Source organism: Aulonocara stuartgranti (assembly GCF_965226115.1).
Source record: "Aulonocara stuartgranti genome assembly, chromosome: 13".
Taxonomy (NCBI): Eukaryota; Metazoa; Chordata; class Actinopteri; order Cichliformes; family Cichlidae; genus Aulonocara; species Aulonocara stuartgranti.
Genome location: NC_138949.1, coordinates 16574365 through 16590785, shown reverse-complemented (window position 1 = coordinate 16590785; position 16421 = coordinate 16574365). Strand labels below are relative to the sequence as shown.

Below are 16421 nucleotides of genomic sequence, written 5' to 3'. Positions count from 1 at the left end.
TATGCTTTATTACTTCTCATGGTCAGGAACAATACTCGGGTGGGCTGTGGTGTTTAAACTGCCTTTCAAAGTTTTGTAGACAGCCTCTTCAGTCTTAGGACCTTTCACGGCCCTCCATACAAATGATTCTTCCCACCTGCACGAGTGACTGAAGTTAAGTTTGGCACTTAGCTTGGAGATTAAAAGCCTGGGAATGCATTAATATCAATAACACAAACAGCAGGCATTTCTGAAATTGGTGAGATAAGCACCAGCTCAACAATGAGATGCAGTCGGTCTGCTGTGGGGTTTAACCTGTTGTGTTTATTCAGAGTAACGACATCATGCAGAAACAAACCTGATGATGTTTAGTTTTTAATGATTGGTGATGGATGGTCAACAGAGGGCTGAGATAAAGGAGGAGGTGGGCAGAGAAAGGGAACAATGGAGACGATGATGAGTGAGGCGGGGAGGGGAGGGGGCCCTGGCTCTAATTTTTTTTTTGCAAATCAGTTGGTCAACATGAACTAAGGCAATGCCTGGTTTTACAGTGTCTTTTAAAACATGTCCTAAGTTTTCTGCACCAGTTTTTTCTAAATTCTGTTTTTTAATTTCTCATGAAATATTCTGATTTCCCATGATCCCTTCAGCCTTGTTATTGGCTCTCCTCTGTTCCCCCATTTAAATCCTGCAAACACCCCTATAGAGGGGGGAGGCAGAAAGGCAAGTCTTTACCTTCCCCATCACTTGGCACAGTCACGCTTCAGATCCAGTTCCTGAAGCCGAGCTCCTTCTCCTCTTCTCTGGCTTCTGAACTCTTTTCTCCTCCTTTTCTCTCTGTTCGTGTTGGTCCTTATTTTCTCTTTTGTCACCTTTTCTTATTCTAACTCTTTCTTTTTTGTTTTTTTACTCTCTTACTTTTTTCCTGTCTGCTCAGCCTGTTCCCTCCCTTTGACTTTCCTTTTCCCCCTTTCTTTGCACTTTGTTTTCTTTGTTCTGCAGCTCTACCTGCTGTGCTTGAAAAAACACAAGTCATTCCTTTTTCTTTTAATTTTACTTTTATACTGCTAATTCTTCTTATCATCCAACCTTTTCTCATCCTTTCATCAAGTTTTTGTTAAATTTCTTACTTCATCTCCTGCATTTCTTTAATCCCCAGTAACTTTTCCAATTTCTTCTCACCCTTCAGTTTTGTCTTCTCGTCCTCCTTTTTCATTTCTTTGTTCTTGTCTAGCTTCACCCCAAGTTTCTTTCCACCAGTCCTCTAGTTCTTCTTCATGACAAAGTCCTCGCCTTCAGTCACAAGTTTTCTGATGTGCCTGTTTGGTTCTGATGCATCATCTGGGACATGCTGCTGAAGATCCAAGAGAGCAGACTCTTCACATCACCATCTGTGACATGGGTAAGTTCTTTGGGCTACGGCGCTTTGAAACTATGATACTACAGAGAAGTAAAGTAAAGCTTTACAGTAGGAGTGTGCAGTTTACTGTAGATTTTATTTTATGTGTGCAACACCCAACACACCAGAGTAACCAATTATCTTTGATAAAACCCTGAAAAACTACAACAAACAGCACAAAATTTCCACACAGCTAAAACCTGATAACAATCTGTTGGTTTTTTTATAAGATATTATCTCCTCTGTGATCTCATTATTCACGTGTGTTATGGTGTTACTGCAAAAAGATGAGTTTAAAACATCCAGCAGGCTGTAATGTGGTGTGAAATAAGACATGTTTTGGTTAAGCACTTGCTTCTTAGTAGTTTTAGCAGATAGCCTGACATGAATCCAGCTCTTGCTATTGGTTCCCTGTATGCTTCCTGAGTGCGTCAGGGTCTGGCTGCATGTCAGAGCATGTTGACTCCTCATGGGCCATTTTGCAAATTTAGATACTCAGCTGGGGCCTTCCAGCTGTTTCACAGTCACACTCTAAAGGTGATCACTGTGCCATTAGAGCCCCTCGACTCTAGAATGATCTACCTGAGGAGATTTTATTGGTGTCGTATGTGATGTCATCTCTTTTTTTTTTTGTCTTTTTTGGTTCTGTTTATTGTTTCAGCTCTCTTGCTTTTGTGATTTTATTAGTGTTGTTTATTTGTCATAACCTTGAATCTTTATTTCTGTTTCATCACATTAACTGTATCTGTTTTCTTTGGGCTGATGTTTGAATTTACTTTCTGAAAAGTCTGCTTTTTGTACTTTAAGTCTGTTTTTTAAATGTTGTGTGTACAAATAAAGCGTATTAATATTATCAAGATTTGTACTTAAGAAGAAGTTGTTTGATTTTACTTTAAAATGCCGTAAAAGCTTTGACTGTATCCTTGCTCACCTCGTGCCCTTCCTACCCGCCCTTGCAACATATTTACATACACTGCAGATCTAATCGAATTTTGCACTGAAAGCCAAACTTTAGAATTTTCTGTTTTTGTGTTTTTATTAGAGACATTGCATTCACTAAATTTCACATTAAATCAGTATAAATACAACCCCAGTTCCAAAAAGTTCAATTTTGATTTGATGTCAGCCACACGTCTCAAAGAATTTTGCATGGGGGGAACAAAAAGTTTGGAAAAGTGATACTACAAAGAAACAATTATGTTAATTGGCAACAGATCATAAACATGAAGGGTATAAAAAGGGCCCCTTATAGAGTTTCACCATTCAGCAAGAAAAACAAAGAAATACTTTGAATATCTATTTTTTAACATAAATTGGGAAGACCTGGCTCGAATATCTCATCATCTATATTACATAATATCATATAGAGATTCTGGGAATCTAGAGAAATCTCTGCACAGGGGACAAGGTACAAGGCCCAATGGTGGCACTGTATAAAAACCTAGAACGAATCTGTCGTGGAAATCACTGCATGGGCTCAAGAGCACTGTCAGAAACCATTATCAATGAACACAACTCTGTGCCAAAGCTCATTCAAAATGAACCCATTCAAAGTGGAAATATGATGAAACAAAATGTGAAACCATTTTTGGAGAAAATGAACGCTGCATCTTCTGGGCTAAAGCAGGGAGAGACCATCTTTTGCTTTTTGATGTGCATGGAGTTCTGACAGATCTGAGGAGAACAGCATGGAATAATTTACAGAAAGACCTAAAATTAAGCACACCTGACTCTGTAGCTCAATGCAGTGAAGGAGACACATGTGGGGCTCTTCTTTGGGAGATATATTTTATATCATATTGCAGATCTTGAATTTTATGTTTCTTTTTTGTGCTTAAATGTTAGATTAAAAGACTGAGGTGTAGAAAAAAAATCTTTTGTATGAATGTGTGTGAATAGGTGAATGAGGCATGTTGTATAAAGCACATTGAATGCTCAAGTAAAGTTAACAAAGAAAAGGAAAAAAAGCACTATACAAGCACCAGTCCACTTACCATTTGTAATATGCTTTGTGTCTCCAGTTTTAAGAAATAGAGTCCTGAAGGGCTACTTTTAGAAGTGTGAAAAGCCATAGTAGTTCAGAGAAGTCACTTGCCACTAGAAACTCAGAAATGGGTCAGAGATAGGGAAAGTTGTCAAAATATTAGCTCGAGGTTACCGCTAGGGGTCGCTTCTGGTTTTTGTTTGGAAGTACTCAAGACAGCAGCCATGTTGGTCCGGGAGAGCCGCACCTCCTGAAGTCAGGATTTTTAACTTTCCAGCGGTTTCATTTGCTCTGCCTGTAGGTTGAACCTGTATGGACAGCTGGACATAAGTAAGTTGTTCAGGATAATTAATGTAATAAGGTATTTATTTTAAATGATAGGGTTGAGTGCGCTTATATATCAAATTGTTAATGTTTATGTAAAAATTTAATTTGACACTAAGTCTTCAAAGATGAACAGGAAAGGTAAATACTGACAAGTTCCCCCTTTAAAATTAGTCTTTACCAAAGAATCTAAAAATAAGTAAATGAATAAAATGGAAAACAGACAAACATGTGTATAGTCATGTTTTTGTACTTTCAAAGTCTTCTTATTAACAAGCAGACAGGAAGAGATAGGGGACGTTTTTTTTTTATTATTATTATCCTGGAGTGACCAGAATGGGCAGGATTAGATTTGCAGTGGAGGGATAGTAGATTTACCGGAGAAAAGATGGTGGAAGGATGAAGTCAGGAGTCAGGCCAGTCAGGAGGAAAAGAAGAGGACCACAGAGAGGGTTGATGGAAGATGGTTGGTGTGACAGAGGTGGATGCTAGGGTTAGAGGGAGATGATCCGCTTCTACTTTCCGTCCACGAGTTTTCTACCTGAGCAACAACATTTTTAACAAATCATTTTTTCTCTTTCACCAATAAAAATTACCTGGACCTAAAAATTAACCGAAATTAGAATCTGGCTTCGTATTGGTACAGAAAACAGCTTGGGTAACGTGTGAAACGTTATGAATAGATAACGTTAAAATAAATAAACACAATAACATTCGGGAGCTGTGCATAGAAATACGATATATAACTGTGGCCACAACCCCTGAGAAAGATGGCGGCGGGAGAGACGCGCTTCACAACCCCTGATGACGCGGGATTTACGCATTTCTACGTATCTCCACGGCCAGTCAACGAGGAAGCGCAATTTCGGACCAAAGGTTGTGGCTGCTGCTGCTGCTCACTTGTCTGGACTCCAGGTATGTAATATGCAGCAACACGATTCATACAACAGTAACAATTCATGTGAGCTTCACCAATACGTAGTCGTTTTAACAACAGTTTAAAGAAAGTAGCCAGCATAGGCGTTCATGTGCACGTCTTTAGCTTTGTGCTGCGATTGTTTCTGTAGTTGAATCATCCCAGAGGCTCACAGCAACATCCGGAGATCTTATTGTGGGTAGATATGATTAGATTACACATATGTCGAAACCCAAGAATTATGAAGAATAGTTTGGGAGCAGTGCAGTATCTGCATTGGTGAGCAGTGCTGTGCCTGCAAAATTGCGTATTTATCTAAAACCAAGTGGATGCAGTAGATAGCAATACCGATATTTTTAACTTATGTCATGACTAATGAGGTGAATCATCATCAATTTACAAATCAAAAAACAAAAAATAATAACACACATCAGTGGCTATACACTGAACTTAGAGGATAGAAACAAAGTATCGATCCTGTCATGTTAGTATCGATCCGATATCGATACTGTCGATAATTAAATTTATCCACCCACCTCTTTTGGGGAGCGCGTGCTTGGTAAAGATTAAAGCTGAATAAGTGTCCTGAGTTGTGTCTTTTAACCACCTGACACCCTGCACTGCTTTTTGGTTTTCAGCTTTACGATGGCGTTGGACTGGATTGGCTTCAGCTATGCTGCAGCCATTGCTTTTGGAGGATTTATGGGATACAAGAGAAAAGGTTGAGGAGCATAATTTCCTTCGGGATTAATAAAGTATTTCTGATTCAGATTCTGACCACAGCTGTGCATAAAGCTCAACTAAATATTAAAGTGTTGGAAATGAAATCAAACCTGATTGATTTTTGCGTTTCCCCGCAGGCAGCGTGATGTCCCTGATGGCTGGTCTAGTTTTTGGCGGATTATCCGCTTTCGGTGCCTACAACATAACGAGTGACCCAAAGGACATCAAGGTGTCACTGCGTGAGTATGGCTCTCTATATGCAGCCCGGCTACAATCAAGAGTGTAGAGGTTCAGTGTCCAGCTAGTGTCATAACAGGGTGTTTTCTTTCTTTCAGTGTCCTCGGGAGTTCTCGCAGTCATCATGGGAATGAGATACAAGAACTCTGGGAAATTAATGCCAGCTGGAATAATGACAGGGCTAAGGTCAGAGTCAGACGTGCTACCAGACAGTACAAATTGTTGCACAAATCAGGGATTGGGACATTTATTTGTTAAACTCGCTGATGCAGTTGCTTTTGTCTGTCTTACAGCTTGTTGATGGTGTTTCGCCTCTTACTTCTGATCGTCTGACCGGGAGAACATCAACCTTTACCCTGGAAACAGGAAACATTCCCACTAAGCCGACTAAATCAAATTTTACTGCAGTATTATTTTTTAATACATGCATATGAGCAAGTGTATGAATGGGAACTTCCATGATTTCTTAACCCACACTACAGGAGACGACTGTGAGCTCTGGGTGCTGTTAGGGCTCGGATTTATTTCTAGAACTTGAGAAAAAGAACAAGTTGAAGCATTTTCATTTGTATTCTTGTCCGTCTATGATGGGGAAAGAGTTTTTGTGATTTTTTTCTAATAACAGCAAATTAAAACAAGTTTAATTCATTAAAAACTGTTGTGTTTTATCTAGAAGAAAAACAGCAGCTTCGAGTGTTTTTGTCAAATGTATTTATTGCTAAAGAAGATTACAGAAGTTCTTTCCATGTTGTTGTGTTGGTGCCTCGTCTATCTTCACGTATTTACTTGCCTCTTAACAATAAGAGTTAAGAGGCTGGTAAATGATTATCTGCCTCTTAACTCTTATTGTGTTGTTTGTCCTTTAAACTAATTAAGATTTTAGATGTAACTGATTTTTGATGTAACTGATCATAATCACGCTGCCTAATGAGGAATGTAACAGATCTTTTGTAGCGTTTTTCTTAAAGTGGCAACTTGAGGTTTAAGACTTCCACAACATTCTTCAAGTATTTTTCATCTGGCGGCGGCTTCCTCTTGCTGCCCGGCTGCAGAAACCTGCTGATGGCGGGGATTTGTGTCATCCTGCCCTGAAAGGACTGGAAGGAATAACAGAAAGATGAGCGTTTCACAGCACTGGGCTTTGGCTTTATCATTGAACTTGTTGTTGATTTATTTTTTTGTTGAAACACGTTTACCTTGACATTGGGGAAGTCTTTCAAAATGTCTGGAAATTTCTCCTCCAGCATCAGGGTGCATTCAAGAAGCAGCACATCAGCAAGGCTTAGTTTACCTCCCACCAGGTACACGGGTCCAGTCAGAGCCTATTTTATGACACCTATTTTAGCAATGATCAGCAGAAACTCAGGTTTTTAAACCAAACAATCAGTTATTTTACCTTTTCATACACAGGAAGGTAGCGCTCCTTTGCTTTGCTTTGAATGTTGTCCAATTTGGGTTTGGGATCTGGGGTGAAGGGGAGGATCATAATCATTTCCATGAGGTCTGTCAATCCCTCAGAATACATGTTGATCCTGAAGGAAAGCATAATAACCTATTTAAATACAGCTATGATGTAAGACAAAAACTTTATTACACTTTTTTTTTTAAGGACCATACATGACTCGTTCTTTGGGATCCTTTGCATGCAGATTGTACTTCTCTGCGATGTAATTCAGGATTGCTTTTGTCTGAATGAGCTTCATGCCATCCATTTCCACCAAAGGGACCTGTTGAAACATGAGCGCCCCATCTTTGGAGCAAGCACAACAGCAGCAGGTAAAGCAGGTTTGCACTCCCAGTGGAAAAGACCAACACAATTTGTTTTAACGTGCATCTTTGACTGTAGATGAGAAGATATTAAGAGATGTTTGCATACAAGCTGCTGTCTCAATCTAGATTACATAACGTGGCTCTAGGACCATGGGGTGGATGGGAGGGGGAGTTAAAGCATGACTTGGAGGCAAACCACAAAAACTCCACCCACAGTCATGAGTTCAATTTTAAACGATTTAACAGATTTAAAAAAAAAACCCAAAACTTTTAACCTTCCTTGTTTGAACCTTTAGTTTAATGTTTACCCAGAATAATCCTATCTCTTGCATTCCCTGCATGCACCCATCTCACCATCAAGGAGTTTTTCATACTGCTCCCGAGTTGTCAGAAGCACTTCATCGAACTGCAAAGAAAGTATTTCAAATCAGATTTGCACAAAAGCCTGCAGTTCTTCAAAAACTCACACCTCCTTCACTTACCTCGACTTCTGCAACAGTTAAAAGCCAGCGGATTGACTCCATCTTCCCTCTCCCGTTAAAATAGTACACCACAGGTTTTTCGGACATGGCTGTTGTCGGTGTTTTCTTTTTGTTTTTCAGGGCCTAAAATCTGTGAAGCAAAGTGAAATCACAGTAAATTCGCAAGCAGCTGCATAAATGTGGAAGCTGTTCCCCTGCGTGTGTAGTTTTCATACCTGTGCGCACTCAACCTCTACGCAGAAATGCAAAAGAGTGGAAGTAAAAGTTAATCTTACGTAACATTCACAGCGCTCAGGGTTGTTGAAGGGGTGGAGTAGGCGGGGGAAATGCGTGAAGGCGCTGATTGGACAGCTTCAGCCAATGCAAGCATGCTTATTTGCATTTTGTCGCTAACCATCATGGGTAAAACAGATACAGTTTTCTGTTTTACTGTTTAAAATAATTTTACCGATGTAGCTTCTATTTATAAGATGAACCAGACAAACTGTACGGATCCCGACCAGGACTCTGAGTCTTTAAACCCTCATTGTGAACAGGTTTGTTATGCAGGGCTATAAAATATGCTAAACGACCGAGCGTTTCTGGATGTGAGGGCGATCTGGCTGCGACATCTGTCACCCCATTGATCGCTAGGGTTGATTCGGCTGATCTGGCTGGCTAGGCGGGTGTCCCCTTCCTCCCTCACCGGTCCATGTGTGTCCCTCCCGACGCCCAGCGCTCGGTGGCAGCGGACGATGTCCCCCCCCGGCGGACGACCATCCATCGGTATACCAGTAGCTGCGCTCCCCTGCTAGAACCTCCAAACAAGCTCAAGGCCCATTTGTAGGAGAAACGTAGGGAAGTCAAGCTCCAAGCTTCAGACACATCCAAATGCGGCGCTGCACGTGGCAGTCTGCCTTCCTTTTTTAGTTTTTGTTGAAAAAACAAACTTTTTATGATCTTTTTTTCTTAAAAGTTTAATCATTTTATTAATAATTTCTACTTATTTAAAAGGTTATTTGTTTTGTTATTGTTTTTTTAATCACTGTTGTATATGTTAAATATACAGTATGAGGGCCTCACTATGCACCTGTGGCACTTTTACTTTATCTATCTATTCAATTTTCATAAAAGCATTTAATCCAACAAACAAATAACTGAGTGTATTTGTGTGTGCACTCATCCATGCTTGGGCTGGTCTTTATGTGATATTGCATGTTTGTGTGTGTTTAAGATAAGATAACTCTTTATTGCAAATGAATTTAAATGTGTGGAACTTTATAAAACAGAGCTGGGTGTCATTTCTGTCATTTGCCTTTTGGACTACCATCCCGGTACCTTCCAGCTCCCTTCATAAAGCCCCCTTCCAGCTCCCAACACAGGCACACATCATCATTCATATACACACACACTATTGGTTACCCACACACTTGTACATGAACATGTGTGTCCTTTAACTGACCCTTGATCTCCTAACTGTTCCTCAAACCTAATTCTCACTTTCATCTAGTTCACTTTCCTCACTGAGGGAATGACCCCCAACTGTCCAATCACATTTTTTCCTCCCATAAAAAGTTCTTGTGCCTATTTCCTGCAATTTGGTACAAGTTCAGTTGGTTTGGCTGCTTATGTATCACTCAGTGCTCTCAAATCATTTCCCCAGAGGTTCTCCCTGTGACCCAAGTCCCTGCAGTTATCCCCATAAAAACCTTTCAACAAACCTAAAACAGAGTCACCAGGATCAGAGTTCAGAAGCACTGCTTTAGCGTTGCTGCCCTAAGAAAGGCAGCCTAACTGCATAACATTGCTCTGAGGCAACAAACTAAAAAGTGTTGTGTTAGAAGACAAAATTCAATCAAAATGTGTCTTTAAACAACCAGCGACACTTCTTCAGATGTTCATATAAGTGCACATAATGGTTTTAGATCTCACCCGGATGATCGTGGCTCAAGAGTTGGGAGTTCGCCTTGTAATCGGAAGGTTGGCGGTTCGAGCCCCGGCTTGGACAGTCTCGGTCGTTGTGTCCTTGGGCAAGACACTTCACCCGTTGCCTACTGGTGGTGCCAGTGTCCGGCAGCCTCGCCTCTGTCAGTGCGCCCCAGGGTGGCTGTGGCTACAATGTAGCTGCCATCACCAGTGTGTGAATGTGTGAATGGGTGGATGACTGGATATGTAAAGCGCTTTGGGGTCCTTAGGGACTAGTAAAGCGCTATATAAATACAGGCCATTTACTATTTACCATTACCCTGTTTCAACACACCTGAATCGAATGATTAGTTCATTACCAGGCCTCTGGAGAACTTCAAGATATGTTGGGGAGGTCATTTAGCCATTTGAATCAGCTGTGTTGGATCAAGGACACATTTAAAACCTGCAGGGCACTGGCACTTGAGGCCTGAAGTTGCCCACCCTTGGTCTAGAACCATCTGTAACACAAGGTGGTCTCACAGTTTGGGGCTGCATTTGAGACAGTGGCGTTGGGGATGATGTCAAAACACAGAAAAGGACTGTTAGATTTTGATCCACCAAGCATCTGAATGAGTCCTTTAATATCAACATTTATTTAGTTCACATTGTTAGAAAAGCTCACATACCTTCTCATCTATCCTGTTAGTGCAGCATTTATCGACACGTAGGCCTGCAGATATAAATGATCACAAACATGCTGCATGATAAGGAACAGATTTTACTGAGATGGTAATTTGGACTGGGAGACTTCCATGATAGCCTTTGCATAGTTTTGTATCCGGCGGTGGCTTCCTCTTACTGCCTGGCTGCAGAAACCTGTTGATGGCAGGGATTTGGATCATCCTGCCCTGGAAAGACTGGGAGGAAAGACTGGGAACTGACTAAGCGTTTCACAGTACTGAGTTTTAATAACAATAATAATATGAGTCATTCAATATGAAATTCATCAAATCTTAAAAAAGCTTCCACCTGAATCCCTGAGAACCAGCTGACGTTTTTTTAACCTCTGCAATTGTGTTTGTGTCCTACTGTCATGTTAACCACCCATTAAAATTTGGGTTACATCCACCAAGGTCTTCAAAGTGTACTTAATGGTATATTAGTGGAAAGCCCTATAACCTAGAAACATTAAATATTACAACTGTGGGATGTACTGTCAACATATAGAAAATACCACATAAAGATTTAAGATATCATGTCACACTTGACCTCTGACTTTTTAACATCAACAGAGTGATCTGAAAGGTCAAAGTGATAATAATCCTATATAGAGCTATTTAAAACATGTTTCTTACTTCCATTGTTTTTATTGACAGCATATAGAGAATAGTTTAAGGGAATTTTAACTATCACATTACTTTGGATTTCTGACCATTTCAAGGTCAAATAAGGTCCAATTTCTATCTTCAAAACTGCACTTAAAAGTCTGCTGCTTTTGTTTGTATTGGCAACATTTAACAAATACCTGACCTTTGATCTCACTTTTACATTTCACCAAATGCATTATGTCTTTAATGAGCTGTACATTTTTTTCTTTTAAAAGTACATTTTAAAAGAAAAAAACCAAAATGATTGCATACAAAATACAATACGACTCACTTAAAAGTAAATATTGCCCACTGAGTGAGCTGCTTTGGCAGAGGTTTGCGCTCTGGGAGTGCTTCTCATTGTAACTTTGGTTTATTTAATGAAAATATGCAAAATTTGACATTTATATTCTGACATAGCAGAGGGTAACCACCTCGGTGTAGTTAAACGGTCTGTAACTTATTAAGTATTCATAAAATAGAGATACAAATTCTCATGACGTCTCTAAATATACTAAAGTTATTGTAGAAGTTGATTTTGAGAGGACGGGGTGGGAGGCACTGATTTTTCTTGGAATGCCCTGTATGTGCTTCAGTTTCACAAGGACAGGTGATTCGTTGTTTTGTTGAATCATATCCAGCTCTGTCACTGTTACCTTAATGTTGGGAAAGTCTTTGTAAATTCCTGGAAATCTCTCCTCCAGCTCCAGGGTCCATTCAGCCAGCAGCATCTGCGAGGCTTAGTTTACCTCCCACCAGGTAAACGGTCCAGTCAGAGCCTGAGAAATTTGTCCAAAAAAATGCATAATGGCCATTTTGGCAACAATCATGTTTTTCTAAACAAAAAGAGTCAGTTATTTTACCTTTTCATGCACAGGAAGGTAGCGCTCATTTGCTCTGCTTTGAATGTTTTCCAGTTTAGGTTTGGGGTCTGCACAGAACGGCAGTGACAGAGTACATGTTGATCCTAAGGAAAAGCTTAATAATGTATTTAAATACAGCCACGATATAGTATCAGAAGTTCTCTCTTTATTATTCCATGATTATTGAAGTGGAGCATACATAACTCGATCTTTGAGGTCCTTTCTGTGCATGTTGTGCTTCTCAGCGAGATGGCTAAGGAGCACAGATAACATGACCAAGAAAGTAGACTCTGTGCATTATAATAAATCCTCAAGCGATAATCCCCCCTTGGACTGTCTTGGTGCAAAACCAAGACATAAATCATGTCTCCTGGAAGGGGGAGGACGTATCACAGGCAGGACACAGCGAGCTGAAATCTCTGAAACCGACTGGCCTTCACTTCCTACGAGACAGGGAGGAGGTCAGCGCCCTGACCCACTGGTGTCAAGACAACCATCTCACCCTCAACGTTGCAAAGACAAAGGAGTTGATAGTGGACTTCCGGAGGTGCAGAGAAGTACACACCCCCATCACCATCAACGGCGCTGCTGTGGAGAGAGTGAGCAGCTTCCGGTTCCTTGGAGTACATCTGGCTGAGGATCTTACGTGGTCAGTACACACAAACAAAACAGTGAAGAAGGCCCAGCAGCGCCTCTTCTTTCTCAGGAGACTGAAAAGATTCGGCATGAGCCCCCGCATCCTCAGGACCTTCTATCACTGTGCCATTGAGAGCATCCTCACTGGATGCATCACCACCTGGTATGGCAACAGCACCGCCTACAACCGCAAAGCTCTCCAGCGAGTAGTGCGGTGCTCTGAACGGATAATTGGAGGTGAGCTTCCCTCCCTCCAAGACATCTACAGGAAGCGGTGCCTGAGGAAAGCGGGGAGGATCATCAAGGACTCCAGTCACCCCAGCCATAAACTGTTCAGACTACTTCGCTGCAAAGGGGGATCACGCTTTTCAAACCCTGGCTCCAATACTGTGGAACGGTTTACCCTCCTCACTACGCACCATCGACATCTGTTTAGACAGGCATTTGGGTAATGTTAATGCGTAATATGTTGTTTTATTTTATATTTATATTGTACTATTGATTGTTTGATATGCTTTTATATTTCCTCTATGTTGCTATATTGTTTGTTTGACATGTCTTCATGTGAAGCACTTTGTAACAGCGTTTTTGTCTTAAAAAGTGCTATATAAATAAATTTTACTTACTTACTTACTTACTTCCATCAGGAAGGAGGTTCTGCAGCATCCGGTCCCGAACCAGCAGACTGAGAGACAGCTTCTTCCACCAGGCCATCAGACTGCTGAACACGTCATAGACACCTCACCTCCACTACTGGAACTTCAACATTATGCACTCCATACTGTACAGTAATGCCACTGTTTTGCACATGTCTCAACTCCGTATATTTTTATATATTTTATTTATTGTTTACTCTATTTAATTTGTAAAATATGTGTATACACACACACACGTAGAAAAACATTTAGTATACACATCCAGAAATTTTTTTTTTTGCATATACTATTATATATTGTACATATATTTATTAGTTTCAGATTTAGCCATTCGTATATTTTGCCTGTTTATGTTATTGTATTTTGCACAACTCTGTTGCTTGTGAAGCTCGCACACAAGAATTTCACTCACATGTGCTGTACCAATGTACCTGCACATGTGATGTGACAATAAAAGTGATTTGATTTGATTTGATTTGATTTGATTTGATTTGATTTGACAGAGAAGCTCTTCTACCCCTGTACATGGGAGGAAACAGGACTGGACAACCGTGAATAGGAAGGTTAACAACAAACCTCCAAAACAACTGAATGTGAAACTGCAGAACAGATTTGCTCCACTATCAAAGGACCCTGGATCTATATCGGACAACCATCCATCTAAAAGCAGCGAAGTAAGGTCTGAAAATCTGTTGAAAAGTAAAAGGCCACAGGGAACGCTAAAGGCTAGGCCTGAAACTCTGATTGTGGGTGACTCTGCTGTAAAGGATGTACAAAGGATGTGCGGTAAGAACACTAAAGTCATCTGCTTTCCTAGGGATATGGTCAACAACCTGAAGGAGAGAATTCTTCAAATTGCAGATGAATATCCAACTGTGACAAACATTGTTCTGCATACAGGGTCAAACGATGTGTCCAAACAACAGTCGGAGGTTCTGAAACGGGACTTTACTGGATTATTAAATACTGTAAACTCTCTGAATGCAGCTGTATTCATCAGTGGACCTGTACCGCCTGTCAGAGGAGGAGACGAGAGATTCAGCAGGTTGTTTGCACTGAATAAATCAGCATGTGCTGACCACTCAGTGCATTTTATCAACAATTTTAATATTTCTTGGGAACGCAGGCATCTGTTTAAAGCAAATGGATTAAATTTTAACAAGTCAGGGGTGAAACTGTTCACCTCCAACTTGTTTTATTCCATACGTCATCCATCTGTGCTTGGTGCCAAGGCTGAGATAAACGAGGAGTTATCTCATAAAGAGGAACAAACAGTACTCCAAGAACAGACAAAACCCAGCAGAAACCTTGAGGAGGAGCTCCATCTGCCCCCACCTGGGATGAGCAAGAAGAGGGGTCCCTATTTGCCTCCAACTCTCTCAACAACACCAACGACCAGGACCAGGACCAGGGACCACGACCTTCCCCAGTCCCCCAAACCCCTGACAGGCCATCACCCTCCTCCCCCTCCCTTTCTCCCTCCTCGCCACACCTGAAATTCACTGAGGAGATGATGGAGCTGGTCAATGTTGGGCTCAGATCTACCCCCCGGCCCAATCCCTTTTTGTCCCCCATAAACCCCCCCACCAGAGCAGTTAAAGGTTCGCCATCGAGCCCCGTCCTCAACAGAGCAATCGAAGTTACATTGCCCAGCCTCGTCCCCCTTAGCTCCTCCTTACCACCTTCATGCTCTGTCTCCGCAGTCTGATGTGTGATGTGTGGAGGGTCCGGGCTGCGAGGATTATGGCAGTGATGACTTTTCCCAGGAGAAGCTGGGACCCTGTTTACTAGAAGGTTTTAAAATTTCTGTACTTTTAGGTGACAGGAGACATGTGGCCTGGTCAAAACACAGAGAGCTGCACTCTAAAAGATCTTTAAACATAGTAAACATACCTTGTGTGCCACAGACTGCTCCCAAACAGGAGGGGACAAGTAATACCTCTAAAACACTTAAGTTGGCTTTATTAAACATTAGATCTCTAGCTGGGAAAACATTTTTAATTAATGATTTAATCACTGAGCACAGCCTTGATTTTATGTTTTTAACTGAAACTTGGTTGGACCAAAGTAACAGTGGAGCTGTTCTCATCGAGACGACCCCTCCTAACTACAGTTTTATCAGTGAGGTCAGGGCGAGCAGGAGAGGAGGGGGGGTTGCTGTCTTATTTAATGAATCATTTCAATGTAAGCAGCTATCTCCTGGAAGTTTTCAGTCTTTTGAATATGTGGCTTTACAGCTGAAGGCCCCATCCAAAGTTGTGTTTCTTAATGTTTACAGGCCTCCCAAATACTGCACAGACTTTTTTAATGACCTCAGTGAACTGCTGTCTGTGATCTGTGTTGATTTCGACTGTGTAATTATTGCTGGGGATTTTAACATTCATGTGGACAACCCTCAGGACAAAGGGACTAAAGACCTGAGTAACACTCCGGGCAACTTTGGGCTGACTCAGCATGTAACAGAGGCCACACATAATAGAGGACACACTCTTGACCTGCTGATCTCCAAGGGCCTGAGCATTTCGAAGGTTACTGTGTCTGATGTGGGCCTGTCTGATCATTACTGTGTTTTCTTTGAAAGTAAAAGTTCAGCCCACACAAATATATCAACAGCGGTGATCACAAAACGGTGTATAACTGAATACAGTTGTGAGATATTTACCAGGTCTTCCCATTAACACCTGACCTGTCCAGAGGTTCAGTCAATGAGCTCGTCAATAGCTTCAATGCTAAAATGTTAAATGTAATGGACACTTTTGCTCCTGTCAATGGAAAATTGTACTTAGTAGTCAGTATAATCTTTCAGTGATATAAGTTTGCATATGGTAGAATACTGCATGTAATCACTTGTGTGTAGAAGTATATAGTTGGTGGCATATTGAAAGATTGTCTCATCCTAGGAGGTCTGTAACATTCCAGGGTGTTCACCCCCACATCCTAGGAGCATGGGAGAGGTCGTACCTTGTCTTATTGTTTTACGGTAGGATTAACGTAGTTATGTCAGTTTTAGTCTAAGTGCCTTTTGTTTAGATGAACTGCTGGACTTCTTCACTGTGTTATCTAGGGTGAACCATCTAGGGTGAGGGGGAGACTACCCTCTTTATGACCAAGGCTGTTCCTTTTGTGCTGTTATATGACCCTTTGATCAGCAGGACCCCCCCCCCCCCCCCCCCCCCCCCACACACACACACACGCACT

The 16421-nt window shown here is 41.2% G+C and overlaps 3 protein-coding genes across 3 annotated transcripts; 2 read left to right on the top strand and 1 right to left on the bottom strand.

Annotated features, from left to right (window-relative positions):
* Nucleotides 1-4501: 4501 nt before the first annotated feature.
* On the top strand, nt 4502-6243 carry tmem14a (transmembrane protein 14A). The gene is made up of 5 exons (XM_082556288.1): nt 4502-4601; nt 5241-5323; nt 5463-5564; nt 5661-5748; nt 5856-6243. Exons 2-5 carry the CDS (start codon nt 5248-5250, stop codon nt 5893-5895), a joined length of 306 nt encoding a protein of 101 aa, XP_082412414.1. The 5' UTR covers nt 4502-4601; nt 5241-5247; the 3' UTR covers nt 5896-6243.
* Nucleotides 6244-6256: 13 nt separating this feature from the next.
* LOC309719884 (glutathione S-transferase 3-like) lies at nt 6257-8151 on the bottom strand. The gene is made up of 7 exons (XM_082556285.1): nt 8030-8151; nt 7815-7944; nt 7687-7738; nt 7180-7312; nt 6959-7094; nt 6759-6884; nt 6257-6659 (listed from the first exon to the last, which is right to left on the bottom strand). Exons 2-7 carry the CDS (start codon nt 7899-7901, stop codon nt 6525-6527), a joined length of 669 nt encoding a protein of 222 aa, XP_082412411.1. The 5' UTR covers nt 7902-7944; nt 8030-8151; the 3' UTR covers nt 6257-6524.
* A 4094-nt stretch (nt 8152-12245) lies between these two features.
* Nucleotides 12246-16400, top strand: LOC309719882 (uncharacterized protein). Its single transcript, XM_082556283.1, has 3 exons — nt 12246-13015; nt 13215-13350; nt 13727-16400. The coding sequence occupies exons 1-3, from the start codon at nt 12657-12659 to the stop codon at nt 14717-14719; spliced, it is 1488 nt and encodes a 495-aa protein (XP_082412409.1). The 5' UTR covers nt 12246-12656; the 3' UTR covers nt 14720-16400.
* The last annotated feature ends 21 nt before the right edge of the window (nt 16401-16421 follow it).